The 12,303-nt window shown below is 46.1% G+C and overlaps 1 protein-coding gene across 1 annotated transcript; it reads right to left on the bottom strand.

Annotated features, from left to right (window-relative positions):
* Window positions 1-6,586: 6,586 nt before the first annotated feature.
* Window positions 6,587-11,917, bottom strand: LOC121575980 (acidic mammalian chitinase-like). The gene is made up of 11 exons (XM_045223282.1): window positions 11,590-11,917; window positions 11,141-11,170; window positions 10,812-11,013; window positions 10,378-10,434; window positions 10,132-10,297; window positions 9,811-9,935; window positions 9,541-9,664; window positions 8,099-8,284; window positions 7,598-7,720; window positions 7,149-7,287; window positions 6,587-6,981 (listed from the first exon to the last, which is right to left on the bottom strand). Exons 1-11 carry the CDS (start codon window positions 11,627-11,629, stop codon window positions 6,698-6,700), a joined length of 1,476 nt encoding a protein of 491 aa, XP_045079217.1. The 5' UTR covers window positions 11,630-11,917; the 3' UTR covers window positions 6,587-6,697.
* Between the last annotated feature and the right edge of the window lie 386 nt (window positions 11,918-12,303).

Genomic DNA, 12,303 nt, shown 5'->3' with positions numbered 1-12,303 from the left:
TATTATTCTTGTTTTATAGTCTTTACTGTACAGTGTCCTTGGGTTTTCTGAATGGCGAGAGACTGAAAAAACAGCTTCTATCTCAAGGCCATCAGACAGTTAAATAGCCATCACTATCCGGCTACCACCCGGTTACGCAAACCTGCACCTTAGAGGCTGCTGCCCTATATACATAGACATGGAATCACTGGTTGTCACGATCGTCATAGGGAACAGACCAAGGCGCAGCGTGATGAACAAACATACTTTAATTAGTTAAAGTTTAAACATGAATACAAAACAAGAAACGACTCGTGACGTCCACGGTATCAATGACCGAACACGGAACAAAAACCCACAAACCCAAAGGGAAAAACATACAGTTTAAATATGGCTCCCAATCAGAGACAACCAGCCAACAGCTGACACTCGTTGCCTCTGATTGGGAGTCACTCAGGCAAACATAGAATTAAACACAACAGAATTACCAACATAGAAAATAAACACATAGAATGAACACACCCTGGCTCAACATAATGAGTCCCAGAGCCAGGGTGTGACAGTACCCCCCCCTAAAGGCGCGGACTGCGACCGCGCCTCAACTAAACAAAACAGGGGAGGGCTGGGCGGGCATACCTCCTCGGCGGCGGTTCTGGCTCCGGCCTTGACCACCACCCTCCAATACACCCCCCATAGCGCCCCTGGTCCAGTCTGGCCCCGCCGGCTGGAGCCGAACTGGACTTAGCAGGAGCGGTTAGCTTCAGCTCCATCGTGGAGCAGTTGACCGGTACCTTACCAGGCACCGGTGACCCAGGCACGGGTTGTGCTGGACTGACGACGCGCACACCTGGCTTGGTGCGTGGAGGAGGGACGGGCCTTACCAGGCTGACGACTCGCACCCCTGCCTTGGTGCGTGGAGGAGGAACGGGCCTTACCAGGCTGACGACGCGCACCCCTGGCTTGGTGCGTGGAGGAGGGACGGGCCTTACCAGGCTGACGACTCGCACCCCTGGCTTGGTGCGTGGAGGAGGAACAGGCCGGGCCGGGCTGGCGACGCGCACCGTAGACTTTGTGCGAGTGGCAGGAACAGGCCGGGCCGGGCTGGCGACGCGCACCGTAGACTTGGTGCGAGTGGCAGGAACAGGCCGGGCCGGGCTGGCGACGCGCACCGTAGACTTGGTGCGAGTGGCAGGAACAGGCCGGGCCGGGCTGGCGACGCGCACCGTATACTTGGTGCGAGTGACAGGAACAGGCCGGGCCGGGCTGGCGACGCGCACCGTATACTTGGTGTGAGTGGCAGGAACAGGCCGGGCCGGGCTGGCGACGCGCACCGTAGACTTGGTGCGAGTGGCAGGAACAGGCCGGGCCGGGCTGGCGACGCGCACCGTATACTTGGTGCGAGTGGCAGGAACAGGCCGGGCCGGGCTGGCGACGCGCACCGTAGACTTGGTGCGTGGAGCATGGACAGGCCGGACTGGGCTGGCGACGCACACCGTAGGCTTGGTGCGTGGAGCAGGGACAGGCCGGACCGGGCTGGCGACGCACATCTTAGGCTTTGTGCGTGGAGCAGGGACAGGCCGGGCTGAGCTGTCGACGCACACCGTAGGCTTGGTGCGTGGAGCAGGGACTGGCCGGACTGGGCTGGCGACGCACACCGTAGGCTTGGTGCGTGGAGCAGGGACTGGCCGGACCGGGCTGGCGACGCACACCGTAGGCTTGGTGCGTGGAGCAGGGACTGGCTGGACTGGGCTGGCGACGCACACCGTTGGCTTGGTGCGTGGAGCAGGGACAGGCCGAACCGGGCTGTGGAGACGGATAGGAGCCCTGGAGTGAAGAGCGGCCACAACCCGTCCTGGCTGAATGCCTACCCTCACACACTCTGTGTGAGGCATCCGCACAGGACGTACAGGGCGGTGTATCCGTAACCTGGTGGCCTCCAGAATCCGCCCCTTTTTGCCTCCGTCAGCCCCGTCGTCCATGCCGTGTGCCCCCCCCTAAAAATTTTCTGGGGTTGCCTCTCGACCGCCCGACGACGACCCTGATCACGCCGTTGCTCCTCTCTACGGCGCGCCTCCACCGTCTCTTCTCCCGGCGCTTCCTCCCATGTCCAGCCCAAGAGCTGCCCCTGGACACGCTGCTTGGTCGTTGCATGGTGGGTTTTTCTGTCACGATCGTCATAGGGAACAGACCAAGGCGCAGCGTGATGAACAAACATACTTTAATTAGTTAAAGTTTAAACATGAATACAAAACAAGAAACGACTCGTGACGTCCACGGTATCAATTACCGAACACGGAACAAAAACCCACAAACCCAAAGGGAAAAACATACAGTTTAAATATGGCTCCCAATCAGAGACAACCAGCCAACAGCTGACACTCGTTGCCTCTGATTGGGAGTCACTCAGGCAAACATAGAAATCAACACACTAGAATTACCAACATAGAAAAACACACATAGAATGAACACACCCTGGCTCAACATAATGAGTCCCAGAGCCAGGGTGTGACACTGGTCACTTTAATAATGGAACACAAGTCACTTTAATAAGGTTTACAATACTGCTTTACTCATTTCATATGTATATACTGTATTCATATGTATATACTGTATTTTAGTCAATGCCACTCCGACATTGCTCGTCCTAATATTTATATATTTCTTAATTCCATTATTTGACTTTAGATGTGTGTGTATTGATGATACTACTGCACTGTTGGAGCTAGGAACACAAGCATTTCGCTACATCCACAATAACATATGCTAAATATGTGTATGTGACCAATACAATTGGATTTGATTTGAAGGCGCTGTAAATCCCATTTTTATTCATTTTTATTTTAAATCACAGGTGTGGAGGACAGCACAGGTGTGGAGGATAGCACAGGTGTGGAGGACAGAGGTCCAGGTGGTGGAGTAGCACGTAGAGGTTCGTAGGACAGCAGACTGACTGATGCGGTTATAGGTGAGGACTGGATGCTGTCAGATGGGGTGGGAGCTCCAGGTACTCCTTGAAAGTCATCTTATTGGCAGAATGCTTTTTTGCATCACTCCTAGCTGGCTGAGAGGTAGATTCTCGAATCTCTCTGCATCGATGCCAACAGCATACGCCAGAGCATATTCAACCACCCACTTGAAGATCTGCTCCCTATAAAGGCTAAACTGCATTCGTGTTGACCCACCAAGTGTGCCCTTCTTGCTGGCTTGCCATGTCTGAGAAGTATAGCTCTCCTGGCTGAATTTACTTGGAGACATAGCCCTGGTGCACTCTCTTTTAGAACTGTCTCCTGAAATGGCAAGCATCTGTACCTTCAAAAACAGAATCAAATGTAATGAAATCAAATCCACAATATTTATCATATACTCAGGATACAGTGGGGTATAAACAGTACAATGAAATGCTTACTTGCAAGCTACTTCTCAACATAGCCCTTGATCATGACTCTCTGTTCCATTGCATTACACATAAGAGCCATTGTACGAAGGCGTCTTCTGTACGGAGGAGTTTTGGTAAGAGCCCCGACACTCGGTCTGAACATTAACACGCATCGCTTGTGTTACAATTTTGGAAGCAAAATAACCTTATCTTTCATATAAGCAAGAAATAATTTTCTAATTAGATATCTGCGTCTCCTAACACCTGTGTGTAAACGGAAGACGGACGCCACAAACGTGTTGTCACTGAAAAATACTGTCGGCTGCAACTGTGTTAGAAACACGTTAAAAGTGTGTATTTTGCATTCGTGAAATTATTTTGATGTGATATGAAATTAGAGGGGTTTATGTTTCTATAACCATACTGCTATTGAGAATCAATTCATTAAAGAGCCAATTCGTCTTTAACAGAACATGTAAGGTCCTTGGACTATAAGGAGTAACATTAGGCTCCTTTGGTCCATTATTGGGCTACCTCCCAACAGTTTAGTGAAATATCTAAATAACAACATTAACACAATAAGGCAAGTGGTAAACAAATATTAAAAGGTTTAAAACGAAGAGTACAACTAGTAGTAATGGTATGTACTATGAAATGTGCTATATCAACAAGTAGTTAAAGTGAATAATACAAATAAATAGTAATAAATATAAGCAGCAGGAATGGTGGTGAGTGAATGAACGTGCGTACGTGCGCGTGAGGGTGCAAGGGCCGTGACGTTTGTAGAGTGATAGGTAACGATGCTTTGTTAGGATGGGTCGGGAAGAGCCCGACGACAGGTGGGTAACTAGAGACGAGGATGGAAAAGATGGCGGACGATGAAGTGGATTGTGAATATAATGGCGGTAGAATCAAGGAGGATTGGAATATTGTTCAAAAGAATGGAAAAAGGAGCAAAGTAAGGTACAGTGATGAGAATGTTCCTTTATATCTTGTAGGAGTAAGGTTTATTAGTGAGGAGCAGCTTATAGAAATATCAATCTTGAAGAATCCATTTGAGCTATCCAAACTGGGGGAGAGAGTGATGTGTAAAGTGAAGGATGTGAGGATCACGAGAGGTGGGTTTGTTTAGATTTTTTGTACTTCTGAGGATCAGAAGGAACGTGTGTTGCGGCTCTCCCGATTTGAAAAGTTTGACGTGTCGTGTGTGTCTCTTCGGAACAGGGCACCCCTCAACGGGATAATATCTGGCGTCTCGTGGGATGTCGATGTTAAAGATACAAAAAATATTCCTGGAGTGATTGATGCACGTAGGATGAATTGAGTGGTGAATGAAGAAAAAGTGAAGAGTTTATCTGTCTATGGTTGGTTGTGGCTGTCAGTTTGCCTTTTGCAAATTTCAAAATACAATCGTGCTACAAATATACAGTTTGGAAAGCAAATGCTGTCCTTGCTAAATGTGTAATATGATAGGTATTTTAACATGACTATTTTTGCGAGAGGGATGGTATCTGATTTCATTGGTCCTCAACTCGTGGCTCAGACACTTCATTCAGGATAAATGGAGTTAGCCCTGAGTTAGCCTGTCCCGGAGCAGGTTGGTTGTGAAGGATTCATTAAGTGTACAATGCACAGCTGAAATACCTGGATTATATATAACAATATATTACACTCATTGTCTGAATTTCATTCATACACATATAATTTTCTTGTCATTTGTCACAATACAATTAACTATCACTTAATCAAACTGCTCAAAACTGATAACTACTGAACCACAATTACATAGTGCCTAGTTAACATATATAGTTTGATAACTGCTGTACACTGTACATTTCTATATTTTTACCCCCCCAAAATGTTGGAAGGTAAAACCAAATCATATATGGAAGTGTCTGTAAATACTAAATCATAGGACAAAGTGGAAAGAGAAAGCAAAGAGTGTGCAAAGCTGTCATCAAGGCAAAGGGTGGCTATTTGAAGAATCTCAAATCTCAAATATATTTTGATTTGTTTAACACTTTTTTGGTTACTACATGATTCCATATGTGTTATTTCATAGTTTTGATGTCTTCGCTACTATTCTACAATGTAAAAAATATTAAAGAAAAACCCTGGAATGAGTAGGTGTGTCCAAACTTCTGACTGGTACTGTATGTGTCACGATTCTCTAAAGCAGATCCCAGAAGCAGACCAGGACAAGGTGAGTAGAACGAAGGTGAGTATTTATTTACAGACTCAAGTGTGGAAACAGAATAATCCAGGAGACGGAGCGGGCAGCAGAGGTGAGTTGGTGGGAGTGAATAGGCAGATCCAATGGTGTCACAGAAGCCACCGACGACCAGACAGGGGTGGGGTGATTGTTCCGGGAGAATGACTGTAGACAGAGTAAACGGAGGTGAGTACACGGCAAGCAAAAAGTACAGAACAACAAAACTAACTCTAGTAAACTTGAGGCTGATACGCTGACACAACATACTGTTCATGGCTAACGATCCGGCAGGGAAAGGATGTCAGGTCAGAGCTTATGAAGTGGAGAGGTGATGATCAGGACCAGGTGTGCAGATAGATGATGAGATGCAGGTGCGGGTAATAGAGAGATCTCCCGCCTAGCTTCGTCGCCTGGCAACCAGACAGGGAGCATTCAGGAACCTCAGGAAACAGACTTCAGAACAGAAAACAGGCAACTCAGGCAGAAACAGACTCAGGAAGCGGGATTCATGACAGTATGTACTGTATAAGGATAATGAAACTGTAAGACGGACATATTTCTCAACATGCTCACAACCTGCCATTGGATACAAATTATAAAAAATGGTGCATGTCAAGTTATAGTCAAATACTGTATCGAAAATAATATTTACCATCTATTCTTTCTATTCAGCACTTCAAAAAGAACAGTTTTGAAATGTGTATCTTGTATTTTTGCTATTGGATTAAATGGTAGTTAAAAAGACTAAATGGTGAGCCTATCATTATGTCATGGTAATGATGAGTCAGTCTAAGCTCTGTGTGCTTTATACCGTGTGTCAGCCTGGTAAAGTTTGACAGCAATAAAGGACTTATCTTTTACTGCGATTCTCTGTGGTGGAATGAATTGTATATTATTTGTAGATCAGTGATTCTGCTCAAAGTGCAATGAAATTGACCTCAAACCCAAACAGAGCAGATGAATTAATGTTCCAGAGACAGCAGGATGCGTTCAAATGTTGGAAGTTTATTGGAGTGGATTTGACATGTTACATAGAGCTGATGTTAAAATAGGCCATGACAACAGTGGCCCTAACAACCACACAACCTTTAGACCCAGCTCCTTCATTAATCGGGGGGATGCATGGTTTCTTAGGCCCAGTTGCAGCACTTGCAGCTGGTGTCAAACACCAGGCCGGCAGGACATTGCTCGTCGTAGGTCACGCCCTTGCTACAGTTGTAGAAGTGGTTGTTATTGGTGGGGTCAGGGTATATGCCGTCAGCCTTCCCGGCGCAGAAGCCAGATCCGTTGCTACTACTGCCACCGCTACTGCTGCCACCCCCGCTGCTGCCACCTTGACCGCTGGGCTGTGGGGGGTTGAGTGGGTGCTGGGTAGGAGTCACTGGGGCGATGGGGTTACTACGGGCTGCACAACCTGGGAGAGACGGAAGACATAGGAGTGGGCGGGGGGGAGATAGAAGAGAGAGTGGGTTGAGATCTTTTCAACTACATTTCTACTACTATTTGAGAGAGTGCTGGAGAGGGTTGTTGTTGAACGTTTGTGTGTGCATGCAGGCTTGCGTTTGTGTCTGTGTCTCTCACCGGCTCCAGTTCCCAGTCCAGACTTGATAGTGTTGATCAGCGGGTATCTGCCCTGTCCACAGAAGGTTCCAGAGAAGTCATCCAGATCCAGACTCCACACCATGGCTCCTCCGTAGCCAGTGTTCTTCAGCCACTCGATCTGTAGGGGAGTGGAAGGTTTACTTAAGGGGGTGAAATTGGACACATTTGTGTTGGTGATAGAGTGTTATCATTTGTTCCATGTTGCTCAGTTGGCAGGGAATGGCGCATGCAATGCCAGGATCGTGGATTTGATTCCCGCTGTGGTCACCCATAAGAAAGGCTTGCACTCACTACTGTAAATCATGTAGATAAAAGCTTCTGCTTAATTCCATATATTATTAGGCTCATTGAAACAGAGTAGGATGCTACTCCATTACCCCCTAGTCATATCTTTCCCCCAACAGACACACACCCACACAAACACAGACCTTGTCCTTGAAGCTCTTGACGTTGTCATATCCGACCCACAGGTTCTGCTGGTTGAAGGCGTAGGGCACCATCTGGGTAGAGTCCCAGGCCTGGGTAGCTCCCTGCTTCAGGAAGGTGCAGATCTAATGACACACACACACTTATGTTAGGGTTGGGAGTTGCAGATCTCAGGGTGCCCCCCGCACATTGACTATGCACTGCCACTAATTTAATATAGTCCTACTAATTTTACTTCTGCTCTTTTTTCTCAACATTTTTGTTGTTTTATTTAGTAAATGCATGTTGGTTAAAGCAATCTGCTATTCGCGCAGTGACCATACAATTTGATTTGATTTGATTTGATTCAGGAAGCTGTAGATGTAATCACTCAAAAACATACACTGGATTTGCATCCAAATTGACACCCTGTTCCCCATATAGGACACTAGCAAACAAGTAGTGCACTGTGTAGGGAATGGAATAGGGTGTAATTTCAGACCTATCCTAATCCTGTCAGTTACCTCGTAGTAGGCCAGGAACCCAGACTGCCTGGTGAATGGTCCGGCGGGGCCGGGGCCGGTGGCGGGAGCGCCCACTCCAGTGTTAGAGCCACTGGCCAGCTGGAAGGTGTGGCCGTAAGTGGGGAATCCAACCAGGAGCTTCTCAGCGGGGGCACCATTGCTCTTCCAGTACTTCATAGCATAGTCCTGAGAACACACACAGTATGTGGTAGTGAGAACACTGGAGAGAGAAAAATTATTAAGATTTATATAACTGGTGGGTCTAATCCTGAATGCTAATTAGTTAAAACCGCATTCCAGCCGGTGTCTATTTCACAAGTTGCCACCGGCTAAATCTATGATGTTAAAATGTCTATTTACTCTGTTCCATCTGACTGCGCAATCCACTGTCTCATCAGCCCAGCCAGCCAACTTATACATTTGATCTCCACTATAAAAAGCATGTAGTCATTTCTTTTAGAGTAGCATTTGGTTTTCAACAGCGGAGATTCATATAAACCTTGCTGTCTGTCTCTCCGACATCTACAACAATTTTCAATATTCAAATTCGATCTCCTGCTGTCCAATAGTAATGAATGTGTCAGGAGTTGGGACGAGACAGGCAGGCAGCGTTTCTCAGCCAGTCGAAATCATGAATCAGCTGGCATAATTTTTATGAATATATACAAAAAAATATCAATTGAAAAAAGGTTAAACGAAACACAGCTAATTTGCAGTCTTTCCAGCTTCAGATTGAAGTGATTGTGTTACTGTGTTGTTGGCTAGCTCCTCTGAACATCAGTGTCCTGACGAGTGAGCACATTTTCTATGCCAGGCGAAATCACACCTCATTAGCTCATTGTTATGGATGTATCCAAATAAATGTCACTAGAAAACAGCTTAAACAAATGAAAATGCACTACTTTGCTGTTAGTCTGGCTGCACTGTTTGACGTGACTGTAAATTAGCCGTAGTTGGCTAGCTAGCAAGCAAGGGATCAGAACGTTGCCAGCCAGTATGGCAATGGAACATTTAGAACAAATGATTGTGTCACGTCCATAGATACAGAATAAAAACACTGAACGACTGGGTCGCATCTCTAGCAACCCTAGATTTGTGTCGGGACTATATCTTGTGGAAGGATCAAATAGTATGAATAAATTAATCAAAAATAATGTCAATCATTATTTGAATATGTTGGTAACCCGTTGTATAAAAGTGATAATGCCCTCGGAGCCGGTGTTTGGAGGATTTATTGGCAACACCCATGCCAATATATCCTTCAAACACCGGCTTCGAGGGCATTATCACTTAAATATGTGCTACTCATTCTCAACTGAAAACTAAATAGGCAGGAAGAGACAGATAGATAAGCAGAGGAAGAAAGAGAGAGGTAGAGAGAGAGAGGTAGAGAGAGGAGGTAGAGAAAAATAGAGAGAGAGAGAGAGAAGAAAAGGACTCACCACATTGAAGTAAATGTAGTCTCCCTGATCAGCTGGTCCTTTGTAGAGAGGGCTGTTTTCTCCAGTGCTGTGTTCCCAAGCTCCATGTAAGTCATAGGTCATCACATGCAGGTAGTCCAACACCCTGAGAGGGAGTGAGAGAGAGGAAGGGAGGGGGAGAGAGAGAGTTTCCAATATGCCAATAAGTATTTGATAGATCATGCATGTTTTTGTGTACACATTCTTCATAAGAACTAATATATGAATGATGCCCAGTGTGTGTGTACTGACGATCCAATCTCGGCGATCTGGTATCCAGTGTCAATGGTTCCCTTTCCAGCAGCCACAGCTGCAGTCAGCATCAGACGAGGACGGTTGGTGTTCTTTCCTTCAGCCTCAAAGGCAGCCATCAGCTCCTATAGGGAGACAGCGCACAGAGGGGTGTGTGTGTGTTCATTTTGGTGTTCATGTGATCATTCTTGTCCGTATGTTCATTTGTGTATCTGTATGTGCGTGTGTTCATCTGTGTGTGTGTGTGTGTTTATTAATGTGTGTTCATTCGTGTTTGTTCATTCACGTGTGTGTTTGTGTGTATGGGTGTTTGAGTCTAACCTGCAGCAGGGTGGTGAATCTGGCCTTGTCTGCGGGCGGGGATCCTCTGGATCCGGGGTACTCCCAGTCAATGTCCAGGCCATCAAACTGGTACTGCCTCAGGAACTTGATCACGCTGTTGATGAACGTCTGGCGGTTGGCTGCACTGGACACCATCGCTGTGAACCTGTGTACACACACACGGCTCAGACACAGGGTATGTGTGGGCATGTGTGTGTGCACTTGTGTGTGTGTATCTCCACTTACGGCTGAGTGCCAAAATTCCATCCTCCAATGGCCAGCAGAGTCTTCAGGTTGCTGTTCCTGTTAGCAAATACAAGACTTAGGGTTAGTCCTGGCTTAGGTGTGCATGTGTGTGTACCACAGGAGGCTGCTGAGGGGAGGACAGCTCATAATAATGTCTGTAATGGAGCACATGGAATGGCATCAAACACATGTGTTTCATATATTTGATACAATTCCACTAATTCCGCTCCAGCCATTACCACGAGCCCGCCCTCCCCAAATAAGGTGCCACCAAACTCCTGTGGTGTGAACATGCCTGAATGAGAATGTGTTTGCCTGCATTTGTGTATTTGTGTGCGTGCCTGCATGCATGCATGTGTATGTGCATGTGTGCATGCCTGCTTGAGTGTGTGTTTGTGCATGTGTTTGTGTGTGTGTGTCTCTCTCTCTCTCACTGGTTCTTGAGAGCCTGGAACTGTCCATAGAGTTTCTCATCGTCCCATTCGTAGGTCTTGATCTCGTTGTTGGCCATGCCGGCAAAGGCATAGATCAGATGGTCACAGAGACAGGGGTCCACGTTGGTGGGGAAATACTTGCCTGCTCCTGGCCGGTACTGGCCCCAGTTAGTGAAATAACAGGAGAGGATGTAGGAGGACCCTATGGAACGGTAGTAGTAATGGTAGAGTTAGGAGAGGCAGTTTTAGAGTCATGGTTGTCATGCTCTGTAAGTCAAGTTATTGTTCTCTGATTGGCTACATGTATAGTAAATGTACTTAAAACATACCTAGCTGCACATGCAGCAGGAGAGCCAGTCCTAGAGAGAGAGAAAGAGGGGAAGAGAGAGACAGAAATAAAGAAGGGAGGAAGAGAAAGAGAAAGAGAGAGAGTTTATGTTACATCAAACTTGAAAAAAGGTCAGCATTACTTAGAACTGTAATGATAATTATATAAAGTGCAGTTCCTTCCCTCAGACATGAATATAGGCTGGTCATGGGGCTGGCAACCTCAGTCCTTAGAAACATTGACCACAGTAGCATTGACAAAATGCATAGCTAGAGGACATTCGTCAGTGGCCTATTCTCTCCACAGGGAGCCAAAGCTGTAGTACAGAGCCTTGTATGTTTGAATGTTGGTAATTGCCATTACAATGAAAATTAAAATAAAATCTTTGAAAGATAGAAAGAGCATTAGTGCAGTTATAAGCTAAATTAGCCTAAAAGTAATTCCACTTACCGATGCAGATGAGTAGTTTGCCCATGGTTACTCTGTACATCGCTCCATAGGCTGCTGGACTCTTTTATACTCTCAACGAACACTACTATCGCTCTCATATCTCTATGGCTTTCCCATTCCACAGCAAAACACAATCAACCTCAGTCACTTGTTTGAACAAGGGTTTCCACTGCCTTAACTAAAACACTGATAAAGTTAATATGTCCTTGTTTTTTAGATATGCTGACAATTTAAAAAAGCATGTCTGTTTTTCGGTTGTAATAATTTGGTGAAATTGACAAGCATAGAGATGGGTACGTTAGTCCCCCCTTAACCTCTTCAGTATAGCCCCTACAACTAGCCCCTACACCCTAGCTAGCACCTTTCTCCTACCACCAAAACCCTATATACTTGTGGAGATTGACCTTGAAATGGGATAGATGTAAAGAATGTGGTGACCATTCTACCAAGTCAAGCTCAAGGTTGAGCTGTCCCCATATTTCATATCTTATGTTTCAGTTCTAATATTAGTGGGCTGAAGGTTGGGGGGAAGTGCCTAGGGGATAGGGGTACGAGGTGTGACTAGAGGATAAGGGACAAAGGGTCTATTTAAAATTGAGACAGACCTGTATAACCTCATGGTCTGCCGAGCAAAAGTTTTGGTACTTGCAATAGGATAATTGTTAACAGTAATAATGTATTACAATGCAGCCATTTAAAAAGTAATTATTAAGA

Source organism: Coregonus clupeaformis, chromosome 10 (assembly GCF_020615455.1).
Source record: "Coregonus clupeaformis isolate EN_2021a chromosome 10, ASM2061545v1, whole genome shotgun sequence".
Lineage (NCBI taxonomy): Eukaryota > Metazoa > Chordata > Actinopteri > Salmoniformes > Salmonidae > Coregonus > Coregonus clupeaformis.
This window is presented reverse-complemented; position numbering and strand designations above follow the sequence as displayed.

What these genes read in the sequence shown, in the direction of transcription:
- LOC121575980 (XM_045223282.1), bottom strand. Translation starts at nt 11,629, where the DNA reads ATGTACAGAGTAACCATGGGCAAACTACTCATCTGCATCG. An exon ending in CAGATCGCCGAGATTGGATC is followed by an intron (nt 9,665 to 9,810) that starts GTCAGTACACAC and finishes ACTCCCTCTCAG; the next exon opens with GGTGTTGGACTACCTGCATG. An exon ending in TCAAGAGCTTCAAGGACAAG is followed by an intron (nt 7,288 to 7,597) that starts GTCTGTGTTTGT and finishes ACTCCCCTACAG; the next exon opens with ATCGAGTGGCTGAAGAACAC.